Below are 15,721 nucleotides of genomic sequence, written 5' to 3' on the forward strand. Positions count from 1 at the left end.
CCGTAATCGGTGTAAGGTTTATAGAATAAGAGAAGGAGATGCATGTTATTTTTATCGATCTAGAAAAGGTTTTTAACATTGTGAACTGCAAATTGTTGGAATTCTACAGAAGGTTGGGTTTGGATGAAAGGATCGCAGACTCGTAGGAAACTATCTATGATCAAACAAGAAATTGTTAGAATAGGCAAAGAAATAAAGAGCAGAATGAAGTTGGAAAGGAAATTCAACCGAGATTTTCTTTCTTGATAATGTTATATATCAATAATCAGAAATGTACCCAATAACTTTTTTTTCGAGGGCCCAAGGCTTTTTCAGTGGGATGGACCTTTACATACTAAAAGCTTCAGAATATGAAAGAATTAATAACTCAGCATGCATAGACTACATACCTATAATGCCAAAATTCACCGGACACCCCGTACTCTTCGTTAGAAAGACACCACACATAGAGCTTTTTTTTTTTTTTTTTTTTTTTTTTTTGCTTGAATTACAGCATTTATCCTTCGGAGTAGGCTAGCTACTAAGTTATGCTACGCTATTGGCGGAATTGTGCTCCATCCCTTCTGTAGCATGGTGAACAGTTCAAGTTTGGTTGTTGGTTGAGTGGGTGTAGCATGCAATCGACGCTCCAATTCATCCCAAAGATGTTCTATAGGGTTCAGGTCGGGGTTTTGGAACTGATAATTCTCCAAGATTTCTGATTTCCATCCCTTTGCAACTCTAGTTATGAGACACCATAAGAATCTCTTTTTAATAGATGATACAGTTGAAGAAAATAATTCATTTTGCAGGGGAAGAGAATGATTACTTATTCAACTAAAGAAACAATCTTTCAGCATTGAATTTATTTTTCTGTATCAGAAGAAAATATATTCATTTCAATAGAGCAAGAAAACGTATATTCTAGTTTTATTTTAAAAAGAACATACAAAGACGCAACGCTCTATACGAATTTATTCTCTTTCACAAAAATCTTCGCCAGGAAGTTGTCCATAGTGAAGTTCACCTATACACTGGTATGCCCATAGCATATGATCCGACGTGAAATAAATCCCTACTTCGCCATTTCTAGAAACAGTAATAGCACCAGCTGTTCCTCCAACTTTTTGCTTCATATGTTTTAAAGCTAATTCAGTAGCATCCAACGCACTTTTACCTGAAATTTTATATGAAATAGTTGATATTAGTCATAGTGAAGTATAGTTTGCTCAAACATTATGGAAGCAATCAAATAAGATTTAAACGATGTAGAAAATTGAAATCAAACCGTATGAATATAATAAAGGAGAAGAGACAATATAACAGGGCACATAGAAATCTCAGCAGTGATATTGAAAACTACCATGTTAAAATTGTTAAAAATTCTCACATGGAAACAATAAACTGTGACACCATCTTCTCGCAACAATTATTTCTGAAAGTTATCTGTGAATTATTTTTTGCAAATTATGAATGAATTTTCTTTAATCACAACAAAATTATGATCAATCTTTTTGTTTCTTCATAATTTCATAGCAAAAATACACTACTAAAATTGTAGTAATGTAGAAAATATGAAATCAAAGGTTGTACGACTTACACAGAAGAGGGAAAAATCATGGGGAATTACATGAAGATATAAGTGGCATTCTTGAAGGACTCCATATTGAATATCGATCAAAATTTTACAGTAATAACTACAGAATATTATACAACTTTCTGATTCAACGTCCTTTCAGAAATACATCGATGGTTTTGTTTTACTCTATCTTATGCTGGAATTATGATCAATATTAGTTCCCTGTTACTTCATTATAACTCCGAATGTTCAAACTTCGGTACAAATAAAGATAGGAGAATCAATAATTCTACTGATATCTTTCTTAGCCCATGCGATACCAGAAATATTCTATGGTTTCTATTTAAAATTTCTGTTCTAAATTCAATATGATGGCTTTCAAGATGGCTGCTGAGGTCCTAATATATTCCGGTATATTTCTCCCTTTACGCACTTCAGACTCATGGACTTTGATTTCATATTTTGTACCCTGTTTAAATTCTTATTTAAGAAAGCTGTTCAACATATTTGGACCACCCCTGTTCATATAAACTGCATCAATTATTTAAAACTGGCTAAGGTGTGACGTCAGATGACTCCTTTTTTCTCCGAGAAAACACAGTAGAATCAGCAGGGCCATACATTGCCCAGAAGGAAGGACAATCGAGTCAAGGCACAGTACTGTGATCAATGCAACTAACATGTGTAAGCCTCGTACAGCACATTTACTCAACCACGTACTAGACAAGACCTTTTCAATTTTGTGATTGTGACACATGGTTAATCCACTCAGAACTGTGTCTTTGCATCCTTTCTGCCTCCCTCTGCCTCGGCTTGATTGTCTTTGCTCTAGTTAATGTGCATCCGTAATAAAAGCAAAGGACGGGAATGAAGTGAATCAGGCTGTAAGTGTATAGCAGTACTAGCAGTACATGATTAGTACAAGAAGTGCGTATGGAAGACGACTGACTCCAATGTCAAAATTGTTGTTGACCTAAAACCAATGCTTCCAAAGATCGGACGAGTCTGTCTCTCCGTTGCAACAACACCCATGTCTCAAAGTCACAACACAAGCAACACAAGTTATAGTAAAAATCTTGTCACTGTGATCAATGGAATGGAGCAAATATCTTGTGCGATTTCGTTTAATAACTTAATGAGGCTTTTGTTGACGGGGTCGCTGAGATACGGATTGTAATTCATTATATCTACCTAGTATGGAGGGAAGGGGTGTTTCTTCCTGGGGCAGTGTTTTTAATTTTGGTGTGTACTCTGGTTCCTGCTCTTCAGGGTCGTGGGCTATAATCAGTGAGTAGTTCAATGTTTCTCTGTGTTGTGTGTGTGGGTGTAGCTGCTGGAGTGTGGTTTGTGGGTAGAGCATTTTGGTATAACTTAGGATGAGTTGACTGATGATCTTTCTCGCTGATCTTCTTGCTTCCTATGTTGGTGTTTTCTGATTCTACAAAGGACCGCTGAGGTTCGGGTACATGGCTCTTCTGGGTGAGAGTGATGGTCCCAGTAGTGGGGGTTTTCATATGAAGGGTCTTGGGTCTGGGTCTTGTCATGTCAATGGGAGCATAGTAGTGCCAGGCGCATGAAATAAAGTTTTTTTTATCAATCGAAATTTAATTTAATACTATTTCCTTGCCAATGACTTTCAGCAAAGCATGTTCAGCATGCAATATCAGCCCGAAACTTGGTATCCCGGGAGTCGAGGCGGCAGCAAATGTTTCTTCCTTATACCTGGATAACATGTATGCTGTGGGAGATTAATAGCACTTGGAACATACAGAAGGAGTTTTGACACTTTCACAATCATTGACACTTAACATAAATTGTTCTGCTGAAGGATCAGTGGCAACTACGACTGCAGGTTTCCCTTCTGCTATTACTCTTCGTATGTTACTTACCATGATAACTCAATAAATAACTGCAATATTTTTCTTTCTTTCCAGCTTGGCTCTACCGCATTGTGTGCTTATCAGACGCTAGGGATTATCGTTGGCTTCGCCTGTGCTAGGTTGCAGCGTTATCACATTAGTCTGCTTTGCGCTGTGGCGAAGTAAAGATGGCCGTGCCACTCTCTGTGTGCACTAAAGAAAAACAGGGTTTTGTCATCTGTCTTTTGTTGCCTGAAAGTGTACCTGGAACGAAAATTCATAAAAGACTTTCAGCACAATACGTGGATAATGTGTTACTTGTGTTTACCAGTGGATTGAACAGTTCAAAGGTGGTCAAAGCAACATGAAGGATAAGGAAATAGCAGGACGTCCAGTTATTGGAACAACTGATGACAGCATTGAGCTAGCTCGTGTCTTGATTCTGAATAACGTACGAGTGAGTATTTGATGAAGTGGCAACCCATTTGCAGATTAGTCATGGTTCTGCATATGACATCATGCATAACAGGTTCAACTTTCACAAAATCTGTGCGAGTTGGATTCCGAAAAAGCTCTATGAAGAGCACAAGCGGAACCGTGTAAGAAACACCTATTGGACCCTTATGCTAACGAAGGTGAAGCATTTCTCAGGCGAATCATCACTGGAGATGAAACGTGGATTCATTACTTTGAACTAGAGAGCAACCGCCAGAGCATGAAATTGAAGCACCCTGGATCTCTCGTCAAGAAGAAATTCAAGAGTGAACCTTCTGCAGGGAAAGTGATGCTCGCAATGTTTTGGGACTCAGAAGATCCAATCCTGGAACATTACCTGGAAAAGGGGTCAACAATAAACAATAAAATGTACAATGATATGCTGGTAAGTAAGTTGAAGCCTGCAACAGAGGTCTATTGTCGGATGGTAAGTGTTCCTGTGTTGCATAACAATGCGCGTCCACATACCGTCGCCTACACCACTCAAACTCTTCAGACGCTGCATTTCGAGGTGTTGGAGCATGATCTCGTCCTGTCAGATTACCATCTGTTTAGTCCAATTAAAAATGCTCTCCGAGGCCTTCGATTGAGTTTCGATCAACAGGTGTAGGAAGCAGTGTATTCCTGGCTTGCTGAGCAACCAAAAATCTTTCTTGCAGAGGGTATCGGGAAGCTTGTGCAACGGTGAGCCAGGTAGTTGAAAAGCAGGGTGACTATGTTGAAAAACGAGATGAATAAGAATATTGTACTCTCGTGGTAATAAATAATAAAAATTGATTGTAGATACTTATTGACTTATCCTAGTAGCAATCACTTGATTATAGGAGCTACTTAGTGAGCATGCTCATACTCTCGTAATGTGATGTGGCACGAGTTGAGTACTTTCAGGGACATTAAGTCATCTACCGCCAACGTCAAGCTTTCTGTCTGGCACTGTCTTCTACTTTGGACGGTAGTACTACGTGATTGGAGGACGGTTAATACAGTATCTCATAAAACTTGTTTATCAATTTCGTAAGTAACCTATCTTAATAATTATCAAGTTTTACACTATTTTTCTTTAAGTATTTTAGATATATTTATAAATAGCAAATACCTTGTTTTAATAGCTCAATAATATGATGAGCTAGACAGACTTTCATAATGGATTCACCATTTCCTGTCGTTGAAACTGCTCCAGCGTCATCATCACAATAGCCTCCGCTTCCTATAATAGATTAAAAACCACTTGGAAAAAGATTAACTACGTTTTAATTGATATATTACAGTAAGTTATGAAGTGAGGGGTTAAATTTATTCGATGCACGATATATCTGTCCGAGCAGGGACGAATTTACACCTGGACCAACATGGAACATAGTTCGGGACAGCAAATTTCTAGACCGTTTTTTTTTCATATTCTAATTTTGGAGGTTTCAGAAATTTGTTGTGCATGCGGAAATGTATATGGAATGGGATTTTTACGTTTGTTTTACGTTTTTTCTTTCCCCTTTGATTAGTAACTTCACAGTCTCTAATTTTCTTCATCTGATTTTAATGATATTAAAGAGGCGGGATATTTTAATTGTCCAAGGCAGCAAAAATGTTAAATATGGCCCCTATATGAGGATGGCAAAACGTGATATAAATATTTATACAGGCAAGCGCATTTGAACCTTATGAATTAAATTTAAAATTCTTTCAGTTCACTGGTGAAAACGATATATGCTGGTAAATTGGAAGTCTTTTAATAGAACATTATCCTTTCTCCAGCATAAAAATCTCAGTGTGACAAATTACCGGAGCGAAAACAAAACAGAAAATTACCAAAAGAGTGTCATCCTGTTTTGCAAGGTTGTTTTGCCAGTGCAAATATACATATGATGTTTGGCAATCTTCATATACAGGGTGCGGCACGTAAAACCGGCCCGTCGTAATATTCTGGTATATTGTGTTTTTGGACTTAAATAATCTACCTTCCTACCAAGAGATGGCGTGTCGAGGTCGGGTCGACTTAGGTGACCTGCAGCAGTCACGTGCAGCCGCAGTCAGTGAAACTTGTCGAAACCAGTTGAGAAAAAGGCCTCGTTGTGTTAAGCCGGGTGAGTGTCAGTGTGTGATAATGCCGTATTCGATACCCGAGCGTGTTGCCATTGTTGAAGGGTTCGTTCTCACTGGATCTTTTGTGAAAACAAAGAATTTGTTTCGGGAGAAATTTCCAGGACGTTCTGTGCCAGCAAAAAGTACCATTCAGGAATTGATTGAAAAATGGCGGCGTACAGGATCGGTTCAAAATCCCAGGAACAGACGACCATCTGTCTGCACACCTGAATTAAAGATGCAGGTGGAGGAGATAATGACAAGAAGTCCTCGAAAGTCAACCAGGAGATTGAGTCAACAGGTTCATGCGAGTGAGAGAAGTTGCAGACGTGTTTTAAGGGGACTGAAGCGTTTATGAAGTGTCATTTAATTTTATGTGTTTACTTTACGGGCCGGTTTTACGTGCCGCACCCTGTAGAAATGTTGCTTATATACGTAACGCTAATTCTGCCGTGAGCTATGTTACATATGCCATGATTCTAAATGTTTATGCAATACACGAGATTATCTGGAATAATTCAACACATTGATGCACTTCATACACTTCATACATTATTATTCTTCAACGTACATCTTGTTCGATACCTTAAAATATTGTACATACAGATTACACAAGATGGTTCCTCGTTACATCTATATCTTTCTAGTTACTATATCAACGACATTAAAACAAGTAAACAAATCGTCATAACAACGATAACAAATAAAATCTCAATATAATACAAAATATTTAAATTATTGCTTTATATAATTTCTTCTTCTTGATAGCTTGAGCCTTTTTAAAGAGCTAATTTTGCCCGTAAATACAAGTAATACTTAAAAGTACATAAGAATTATACATTATTGTTGTATACAGGGTGTCTTAAGACTTCCTTAAAGGGTAACTCTGTTATTATCAGAGTTGCAACAAAACGTAAGAGGGGAAACCGTCTCCAAATATGATGTTTTCAATCTAAAGTGAATTATTATTTTTTTTTAAAATCTTAATCAGACGAGTAGTTTGGGCTGTACCCTCTTTATGCGTACAATGTTAAATGAAAATGCAACATTGCCATTTACCTAGATCAAAACATCAGTGAATGAAGTTACTGTTTGATATGGGGTCTGGTCATCGATACGTTAGGTAAAAGACAGTAACTTCATTCACTAATTGGAGATGGTTTTCCCTCTTACGTTTTGTTGTAACTCTGATAATAACAGAGTTGCCTAATGTCAGGTAATTTTGAACACCCTATATATGTATATATCTGTTGTTGAAGTTCAATACAAATATCATGTGCCTCCCTTCTCAACACCCACTCTTTTCATAACCAGTATGTCTGCGTACAATAACTTGAAAGAATAGCATATATAAATGTATACAGTGTGATTAGGTAAAAACAAAAAGAGTGTTGCATAGTAAGAATAAGTTTGCATTGATACAAAAGAATGTTACAGTTTGCAGAATACTTTATTACTTTCGTGTTTTCTTACTTCTCATGGTAGGAATCTTGCAGTTCATCTTATGTGATATATGAGAAGTCTCGTGGAAAAGCACCCAACAGTAATCACCTATCATCGGAATGACCCATCTCCCCTGATATTGTTATTCCATGTCCTTGATATTCTGGTGGAAATGCCCCGCAGCTCCTCGCTTACAGCACAGAGGTTTTCAGTGGGAAATCAAGTGAGCACTTAAAAAGTGTAGTTTCAAACTTATTGAAAATCCCATGATTTGGAACTTAGCCAGCTATTCTCTACTATATTGACACAGACACGATTGTTTCCCTGGGACGTTAGGCTCAAAATCAACTCAACGATTGTTTCCCACAAGTTCTGAACTACATTTTTAAAGGTCATTCAGGCCTCTCACATGTCATTCGCTAGTAGTTATAGTTTACCATCAGTATGCGAATATTATGACGGATGAAAATATCTTCTTTTAACTTTGTGTGATAGATTTTAAAAACATATTGCACAAATATGTGAAACATTATGCCTTGACAAACTGCTTCTTTATACCAGTTTAATGTGCAGAGTGGCATGATAAATTTCAATCTTCAAGAAACTCATATTTGATATTCTTACTTCCTGATACCAATTTAATCCTTCGTTCGCAGTGTTTTTTGTTCCTAATACTTGTCTAAAACCCGCAATCTATGCACATGTATAATATGGGAACTTCGAACTTGCAGTTTACTGAGCTAGAAGGACACTGAACACTTTTAAATTCCTACATACAAAGCGTTCATGGTTTTTGTCTTCAATGATAGTACGAAATGAGTTAGAATTTTCATACGTCTCGCTTTTCGCTAATATCTCATACAGGAAGATTATTTGATTCCTCGATTCCAACCTATTCTTAAATGCTTATCGCTTGTTATAATGTTTCCTTATAGCTAAAGTGTTAGGATGCGCGTCTTCGGTGCTTGTGTCCATGCATTATGGAACTTCTTGATCTATAGCAAGAGGGGGCTATTTTGTTGCAGATTAATCAACAAATACAACTTACCAGGAAGAGGAGAATATCCAACTCTGCCCACCCGCTTTCCAGACAATCCACCAGTGGAAGTTGCATATGCTACATGACCTTCAGCATTCACAGCGACTGCACCAACTGTGCTGAGTTCAAAGTTGAACCTAATTGACACGGAAGTTAAAAGTTAATGCTGTAAGAGGTATTGTATTTCATTATTAAAAATTCTTTCCATCAACATCATATGAGAGAGAATATTTACTCTGAAAGACATTACTCAATGTAGATTTCAGTTTAAACCCTCTTCTATTAATTAACAAAGTTGGAAAAACTTGGCTTTACTTCCTGAGACAACCTTGTATCACGTAAGTAAACATAGACATGATACCAAAACGAGACAAGTAACTTCATAAGTACTTATTTGTGTGATAATTATATCTCGGACTATGTGCATAAGCAAATGTCCATATTGCAACTCATTATGTTTTTATGTTTTTCATTTATTTTTAATTGAAATATTTGGTGAATGCTATGTATCACAGTATATGAGTTGTGTATGCAATATGAGTGATTAAACTTCTATTCTATTGTGTTTCCTATGACGTATATTAACTTTTTACCATAATTTGACAGCTAAACTAAAGACTATTAACAACCAAAGTAAATTTAAGAAAATTGTTATCGAAATTTCTTCTGCAAGAATGATTTTTCATTATCAATGCTCTCCTAATGCACATAAGGCAACTTAATAATACCTAAGGAATAGAGGTTGAAGAGTTCGATTCAAATTAATGCATCCTGTATATGCAATGTCCTGTATGAGATCTCTTCTTATGTATTTTTCAAATGTGAAAAATCATTGCGTAAATACAAGAGAATAATCTTGATAGTAAAGCACTGTCATAGTTTTTGAAAATAATAATTAAATATAGAATATTAAACTTTGATTTACTAAGTGGAATGAAAACATGCCACAAGCTCGTTTTTCACTGTTTTAATTAGAAATCGCTTTAATATTGAGTATTTGGTATAAATTTCAGCAATCACAGGTCACAGCAGTGGTTTTGATTGGATGTTTTTAGAAACACGTTAGAGGAAGAAGTGGGTCAACTCAAACAGGATTTGCATCCCAAGAACACAATGTTGTGTGTCTGGTGGGACATGGAAGGTATTATTCATAATCATACCATCACTGTTTATGCATACGTACTGTGATCAACTCTAGCGTGTTCATGCAGTATTTCAGAAAAAGGGCCGAATAAACGACATGACATCATCATCCACATGAACAACGCTAAACCACATGTGGTACACATGACAACCGTTGTCAATCACCAGTCTCAATGGAAGTTCTTATCCAGCATATTCCCCAAAGGTGGGTCAAGATTACCTTCCCGGTCCCTGTCAAATGCATTCCGGGCATCGAAAATGATGAGCAGCTGCAAAATTTCATTGATGGCAAACCGCCGAGTTCTTTCCGTAAAGGTATCGAACAATTGCCTGAATGTTGGAAACAGATTGTGGACAATACGGAAGAATACATCAGTGATCCATTAGTTCAACCCTTAGTCAAGAAATGCGTCCATTGGTTCCAAACGGCACGAACTAATGAATTAACCCAATAATATTACTTGTATTTTCTATTTATTGACAAACTATTAAATTATTGCGTTATTTGGTTGGCGAAAGGAGACAAATTTCACATGATCCAGTAGCAGAAGCAAATTGTGTTGAACCATTCCTGTAATTTGCTTCCCAGGTAGTGAAAATTAAGTTCTCCATTCGATATATTACAGTGCTTACTTAAAGATGGTGAGCTCAGGACGTAACGAGTCCATACCGTTATAAACAAACTATTCCTTTCCTTAAAGTAGTTTACATTGAAATCCTACTCAGTAAACAAGGTAACATTTGGAACCTGATAAGTATAAGTTAGGAAAGCATATAATCCTTGAGGAACAGCTGCCAGTCTTTCATCAGAGATACAATAAATAAATAAAAATAAAAGTGGACGCCCTAAAAAGCCAATCAAGCCTATGGTTCGATATTGAATGACTTATTGACAAATTAAACGTAAATTAGGCTTATAAACTACACCCTTCTTCTTCGTCCGAATGTTGTATTTATACACCATACTCATCCTGAGCAGAATGATCGGCGGTGTGTTCATATACCACGCCTACTTCTGAAGAATTAAAATTGTACATCTAGAAATCGAACATGTAATTTCAGCAGTTGTCAAATTGTATGTACGTATAAATTGTTTTCTTTATTGTATTTGATTTCTTTAATAAACTAAATAAAAACATGAAAAAACGGTAACACAATTGTGTATATTCCATCACTCTTAAGAGAATTTGTGGGTTAGCTTATGTAACTATGGCAAACGTATTTATTTACAAACTAAACATATTTATTACAAAAAAAGCTCTTACGTTTTTGTATTTCGGAATGCAGCTAGACGTCTTTCAGTGATAAGCTTGCTATCTGGAAAATCTGGAATTCCCATTTCATTTGCAAATTGTTTTGCTCCATCTCCTACTAATAAAACGTGTGGTGTTTTCTCCATTACAAGTCTTGCTAGGCTGATTGGATGCTGAACATTTCTAACAGCTCCCACTGCACCTGATGTGGAAATGATGAACATAAAATAAAATCGATGACACTTAGGGAGATCAATTATTCAAAATTTATACCAGTTGCGCGTAAATCAGCAATGATGCACTTAAAATTCGAAGAATTCAATATATGAATATTTGAATAAATTTCCTTATCCGAACAATTATTCAGATACCAAAGAATTATTCAAACAATTATTGGGACTGTTCCCCCTACATCTGACTCTTCTTTACCCCCAACCTCCCACTCTAACCCTTCTGTTACGGATTCTATATCCTCTTCCATCCCCACCGGAACAATCGTAGTTACTTTTGATGCCAATACTCTCCCCTCCCATTGCACCCTTTTCTATTTTCACATTCCCGTTGAAACATATCCCCCGACTAAAACAATGTACTAACTGCATATTTTACGGCCATTTTAAGCAGGCCTACCGTGGTAAGCAATCTTGTGTCACGTGCAGCCAACCAGGTCACCCTTCTTCCTCCTGCTCTGCACCTCCTAGGTGCAAGCACTGTGCTGGTTACCACGCGGCTATTTTCCCTCAGTGTCCCGAACGCCTCGTACAAATTGAAATTAACACCCTCAAGGCTACAGAACATCTATCCTATACCGATGCTAAACGACGCTATTTGATTACGACTCCTGCTCAACGCTCCTTTAAAAGGAGATCCACCTCCCCATCCTATTTCGTTCTCTCGCCACTTCTAGCTTTGCCGTCCTCTATCTCTACCTCTGCTTCCTTTTCATATTCAGCTGCTATCTCTCGGCCTTCCTCTTCTCATAATCTTTCCTCTTCTTCCGATGTTAGAAAAAAGCGCTTTCTTAGTCCTCACTCTTCACCTTCTATTTCTACCCGGCCCCCATCTCTTCCAACTGAACGATCCCCTTTAGCATTTTCTCCCCTTCCCAGCACCGTCACAGCTTTTCAGAAACCGTCACATGTGGCAGATCCTATACCTTCTTTTTCATCCGCTGTTTCCTCTATCCTTTCTATTTTAGAAAAATCTCAACATAAATGTTCTCCTCCCGACTATAAATCTTGCATCACCATACTCAAGCTATTACAACCACATTCACTAAACATTATATGGTTCACTCTTTTCCAATCTCTCACAATGGAACATGAGGCGTTCTCGCAGTAAACTGTACGCCTTACATCACCTATCTTTATTCCATCCGTCTTTTCTCCTACTCCAAGAAACCTGGCTTATACATTCCTACCGCTTTAACATCCCTTCCTATCATTGGCTTTATTATGTTCGCCCAGACGGTCTAGGGGGACTCTCTCTCGGCATTCATAACACTTTACCTTATGTTCTACACCCTCCTCCCATCCAATACTTAGAAGTTCAATGCCAAATGGTCACCGTTCACTCTCTCACCCTGGTTACCCTTTATATTCCCCCTCACGTTCATCTTCCTGATCATCTCTGGCTCTATCTTTTTAATTTCCTTTCCCCTCCCTGGATTGTAGGCGGTGACGTAAATTGTAACCACCTGTTCTGGGTGCTCCCTTTTCCAACCCAGCTGGCTCTGCCCTGTATCACCTACTTCCCACCTTACCCTGTACACTTCTGAATACCGGCACTTCTACACGTCTTCCCCATCCCCGCGAACTTCCTACCGCTACTGATCTTACCTTTTGTTCTCCTGCTTACTCTAGCCACCTCACATGGACTGTTTCTTCCGACCCCTACGGCAGTGATCACTTCCCCATCATTTTACATAACGCTACTTCTCCTCCCTTTCCTTCCTTATCCCCTACAGGTCGCTCATATTCTACTAAGCTTGATTGATCCCTTTATTCTTCCTGCTTTGACCATTTCTCTCCCTCTCTTTCGTCCACGATCCTTTACATCTTCACACTGCTTTATGTTCTCGCCTTTCCCAGACAATATCACACTCCCACCCTGATCCCTCTCACTCAATTCGTTCCTCCATTGTCCATTCTCCTTATCCTAAATGGTGGACTAGAGAGTGTCAGCAATGGATTTTCCGAAGGCGTCAAGCCCTTAATACATATCTTGCCACTCGCTCCTATTTCAATTTCCTGGTATATCAACAAACCCAAGCCAACACGACCCGCATTCTTCAGCAAACCCGTCGTAATGCCTGGCGACAATTTTGTTCAAACCTACGGTATGGTTCCTCTTTATCCTCCATTTGGAAATTTTACCGGTCCCTTCGTAACAAGACGTGTCGTCCTCCCTCTGGTGAATCTATTTCCTCTCCCTGGCTCCATCAATTCCATTCCCAATTAGCCCCAACCACGTGCCTCTTCCCTCCTATCTGGCTCTCTCCTCTTTATTCCCCAGAACCACCCACCCCTATGCATCTTCTTTTCACCATGAGTGAACTCACTCTCATCTTATCCCGTCTAGCCAACTCTTCATCTGGCAAAGACGGCATACATTACCGACACCTACAACATCTTCCTCCACCGTACCAGCAATTCTTACTCACCTTATATAACACTGTATGGTCTTCTGAACGAATTCCCCCTCCGTGGAAAGACTATCTTATTATTCCCATCCTCAAACCCACAAAACAACCTGGTATCGCTGAACATTACCGCCCTATTGCCCTCTCCTCATGTCTCTTAAAGGTTTTCGAACATCTCCTGAAACAACGCCTCCAATGGTTCTCTGAACACGACCTTTTATTTTACAAACAACAATACGGTTGTCGACTTGGTTCCAGTGTTTCCGACTGTCTGTCCGTTCTTATCTCCGATATTTGGCTTGTTTTTTCCCGTACCTAGTTTGTTTTCGCCGTATTCATTGACCTTTCTCAGGCTTATGACTCTGTTCCCCTTTATGACCTCATAGATATACTTCGGCAACAAGCCATCGCTTCGAAATATCTCCGTATTATTTACAAATTCTGGTCCAAAGTACCTAGTATCTTCGCCTTGGTTCCCAACCCTCTGAAGGTCGCACCACTTCCCAAGATCTTTTTCAAGGTTCTGTATTATTTCCTCTTTTGTTCAATCTCTTTCTGGCCCCTATTCTTCGCCAAACCAGTAACACTGCACAAGTTCTTTCCTATTGTGATGATTTAGCCTTCTATATTACTTCTACCTCCCTTCAACTTGCTATACCCCAAGTCATTTCAGCTCTCATCACATACTCCACCTGGCTTACGAATAAACTGGAGAAAAACTTCCTTTCTCGTTTTTACCCGTAAACGCACTCCCGCCCTACCCTTCCTTACATTTACGGGTATTACCCTTCCTCGCCGTCCCTCTGTTAAATACCTCGGAATCGTCTTAGACTTTTCTTTACGTTGGACCCCTATTATCAACTTCTACATCAAACAACGTCATCCTTCTTGCGTTTAATTCGCTCTACTTCCACTTCTACTTGGTCTACAGATTTCCGTGTCCTCCTCCTGTTAAATAAACAGGTTTACTTACCTTTTTTAACGTATGGTGGTTTTTTATCTCCTTCTCTTTCTAGGGTTTTTAAAAAATTCCAATCCCTTCAATATACTACTCTCTGCCGTACTCTTAGCCTTCCTTCCAGCACTGCTGCTACTGCGCTTTATTCTGAGACCCGAGTTCCACCCTTAGCAATTCAGTTGAAACACCTCTGACAAATTCTGTCTTCAACGCTTCCAATTTACCCGATCCTCTCTCCTCCCTAAACTCACTCTGCTCCGACACCTTTATACAGGCCGCAAAGGTTCTCCATATCTCGCATCTCTCCCTTTCATATACACCACTTGCCTAGACCTTGCACCACATCTGTTACATATCCAGCGCACATATACTCTCCCTTGCTACTTCTATGACTATCCTTCTTCCCCCAATCCTTTTATATCATTTTTTCCAATACCCTCCCGCCCACTTTTCTACTCCCGTCTCTTACCAACATTGTTTCTCCTCTTCCATACCTCCTCTCTCTCAGCACACTGTGCATTTGTACTGCGATGGTTCTGCCCAGGGCTTGCATTTGGGATCAGCCTTTTACGATTCCTCTCTTCAGCAATGTTTCAGGTTTAAACTGCCCCCCATTATGTCACTACTTTTCTCACTGAAGCTTATGCCTTATTTGCGACTCTTCTTCATTCTCTTTAGTATCAGTATCCATCTATCTGTATTGCCACTGATTCTGAATCTCTCTTACAATACCTACAATCTTCCCCCTGAACTTCGAAATCCTCCTGGATTCTTTATGAAATACGTCTTTTTCTATACCGTCGCACTTCCCTTAACTATATTACTTGCTTAATTTGGTCCAAAGGTCATGTAGGCATATTCGGGAATTCTCTAGCTGATGCCGCAGCCCGTTTCGGAGCCCTGCACGGCACTCCCATTGATCTTTCAATCTCGCCTATTGACCTTTTCCCCCGGCTCGCTGGGCTGCTTATAATGCCTCATGTACAAGGGCGCATTGGTACTGGCACCATCCTTGTTGTCTCCGTTCTCCATCTTGGTTCATTCATCAAACTCTCTCTCCCTCCTACCTCCATTTTCTGCTCCGTAACAGACTTCACATTCTGTATACTCCCCAACGTTTATATCTTCTCCGAAAACGCACTACTCCACTTTCTAACTGTGCTCCCGATACTGGCTCCATCAATCATCTCATTTTCTCTTGTCCTCTCTACCAACAACATCGCCAGCCATTTCTCGCTATTCTTCATAAATTT

General features: G+C 38.9%; 1 protein-coding gene across 2 annotated transcripts in view; it reads right to left on the reverse strand.

Moving 5' to 3' along the window:
• Positions 1-892: 892 nt before the first annotated feature.
• LOC145694065 (isoaspartyl peptidase/L-asparaginase-like) overlaps positions 893-15,721 on the reverse strand; it is a 29,972-nt gene continuing 15,143 nt past the window's right edge. For both annotated transcript variants that reach the window (XM_081770207.1, XM_081770206.1), the window contains exons 4-7: positions 10,882-11,071; positions 8,483-8,610; positions 5,009-5,119; positions 893-1,156 (exon numbers count right to left, since the gene is read on the reverse strand). In XM_081770207.1, the coding sequence (XP_081626333.1) occupies positions 954-1,156; positions 5,009-5,119; positions 8,483-8,610; positions 10,882-11,071 (632 nt within the window). In that variant the 3' untranslated portion in view covers positions 893-953. The remainder of the gene's footprint in view (positions 1,157-5,008; positions 5,120-8,482; positions 8,611-10,881; positions 11,072-15,721) is intronic.

Source organism: Thermobia domestica, chromosome 9 (assembly GCF_964235325.1).
Source record: "Thermobia domestica chromosome 9, izTheDome1.hap1.1, whole genome shotgun sequence".
In the NCBI taxonomy this organism is placed as follows: Eukaryota; Metazoa; Arthropoda; class Insecta; order Zygentoma; family Lepismatidae; genus Thermobia; species Thermobia domestica.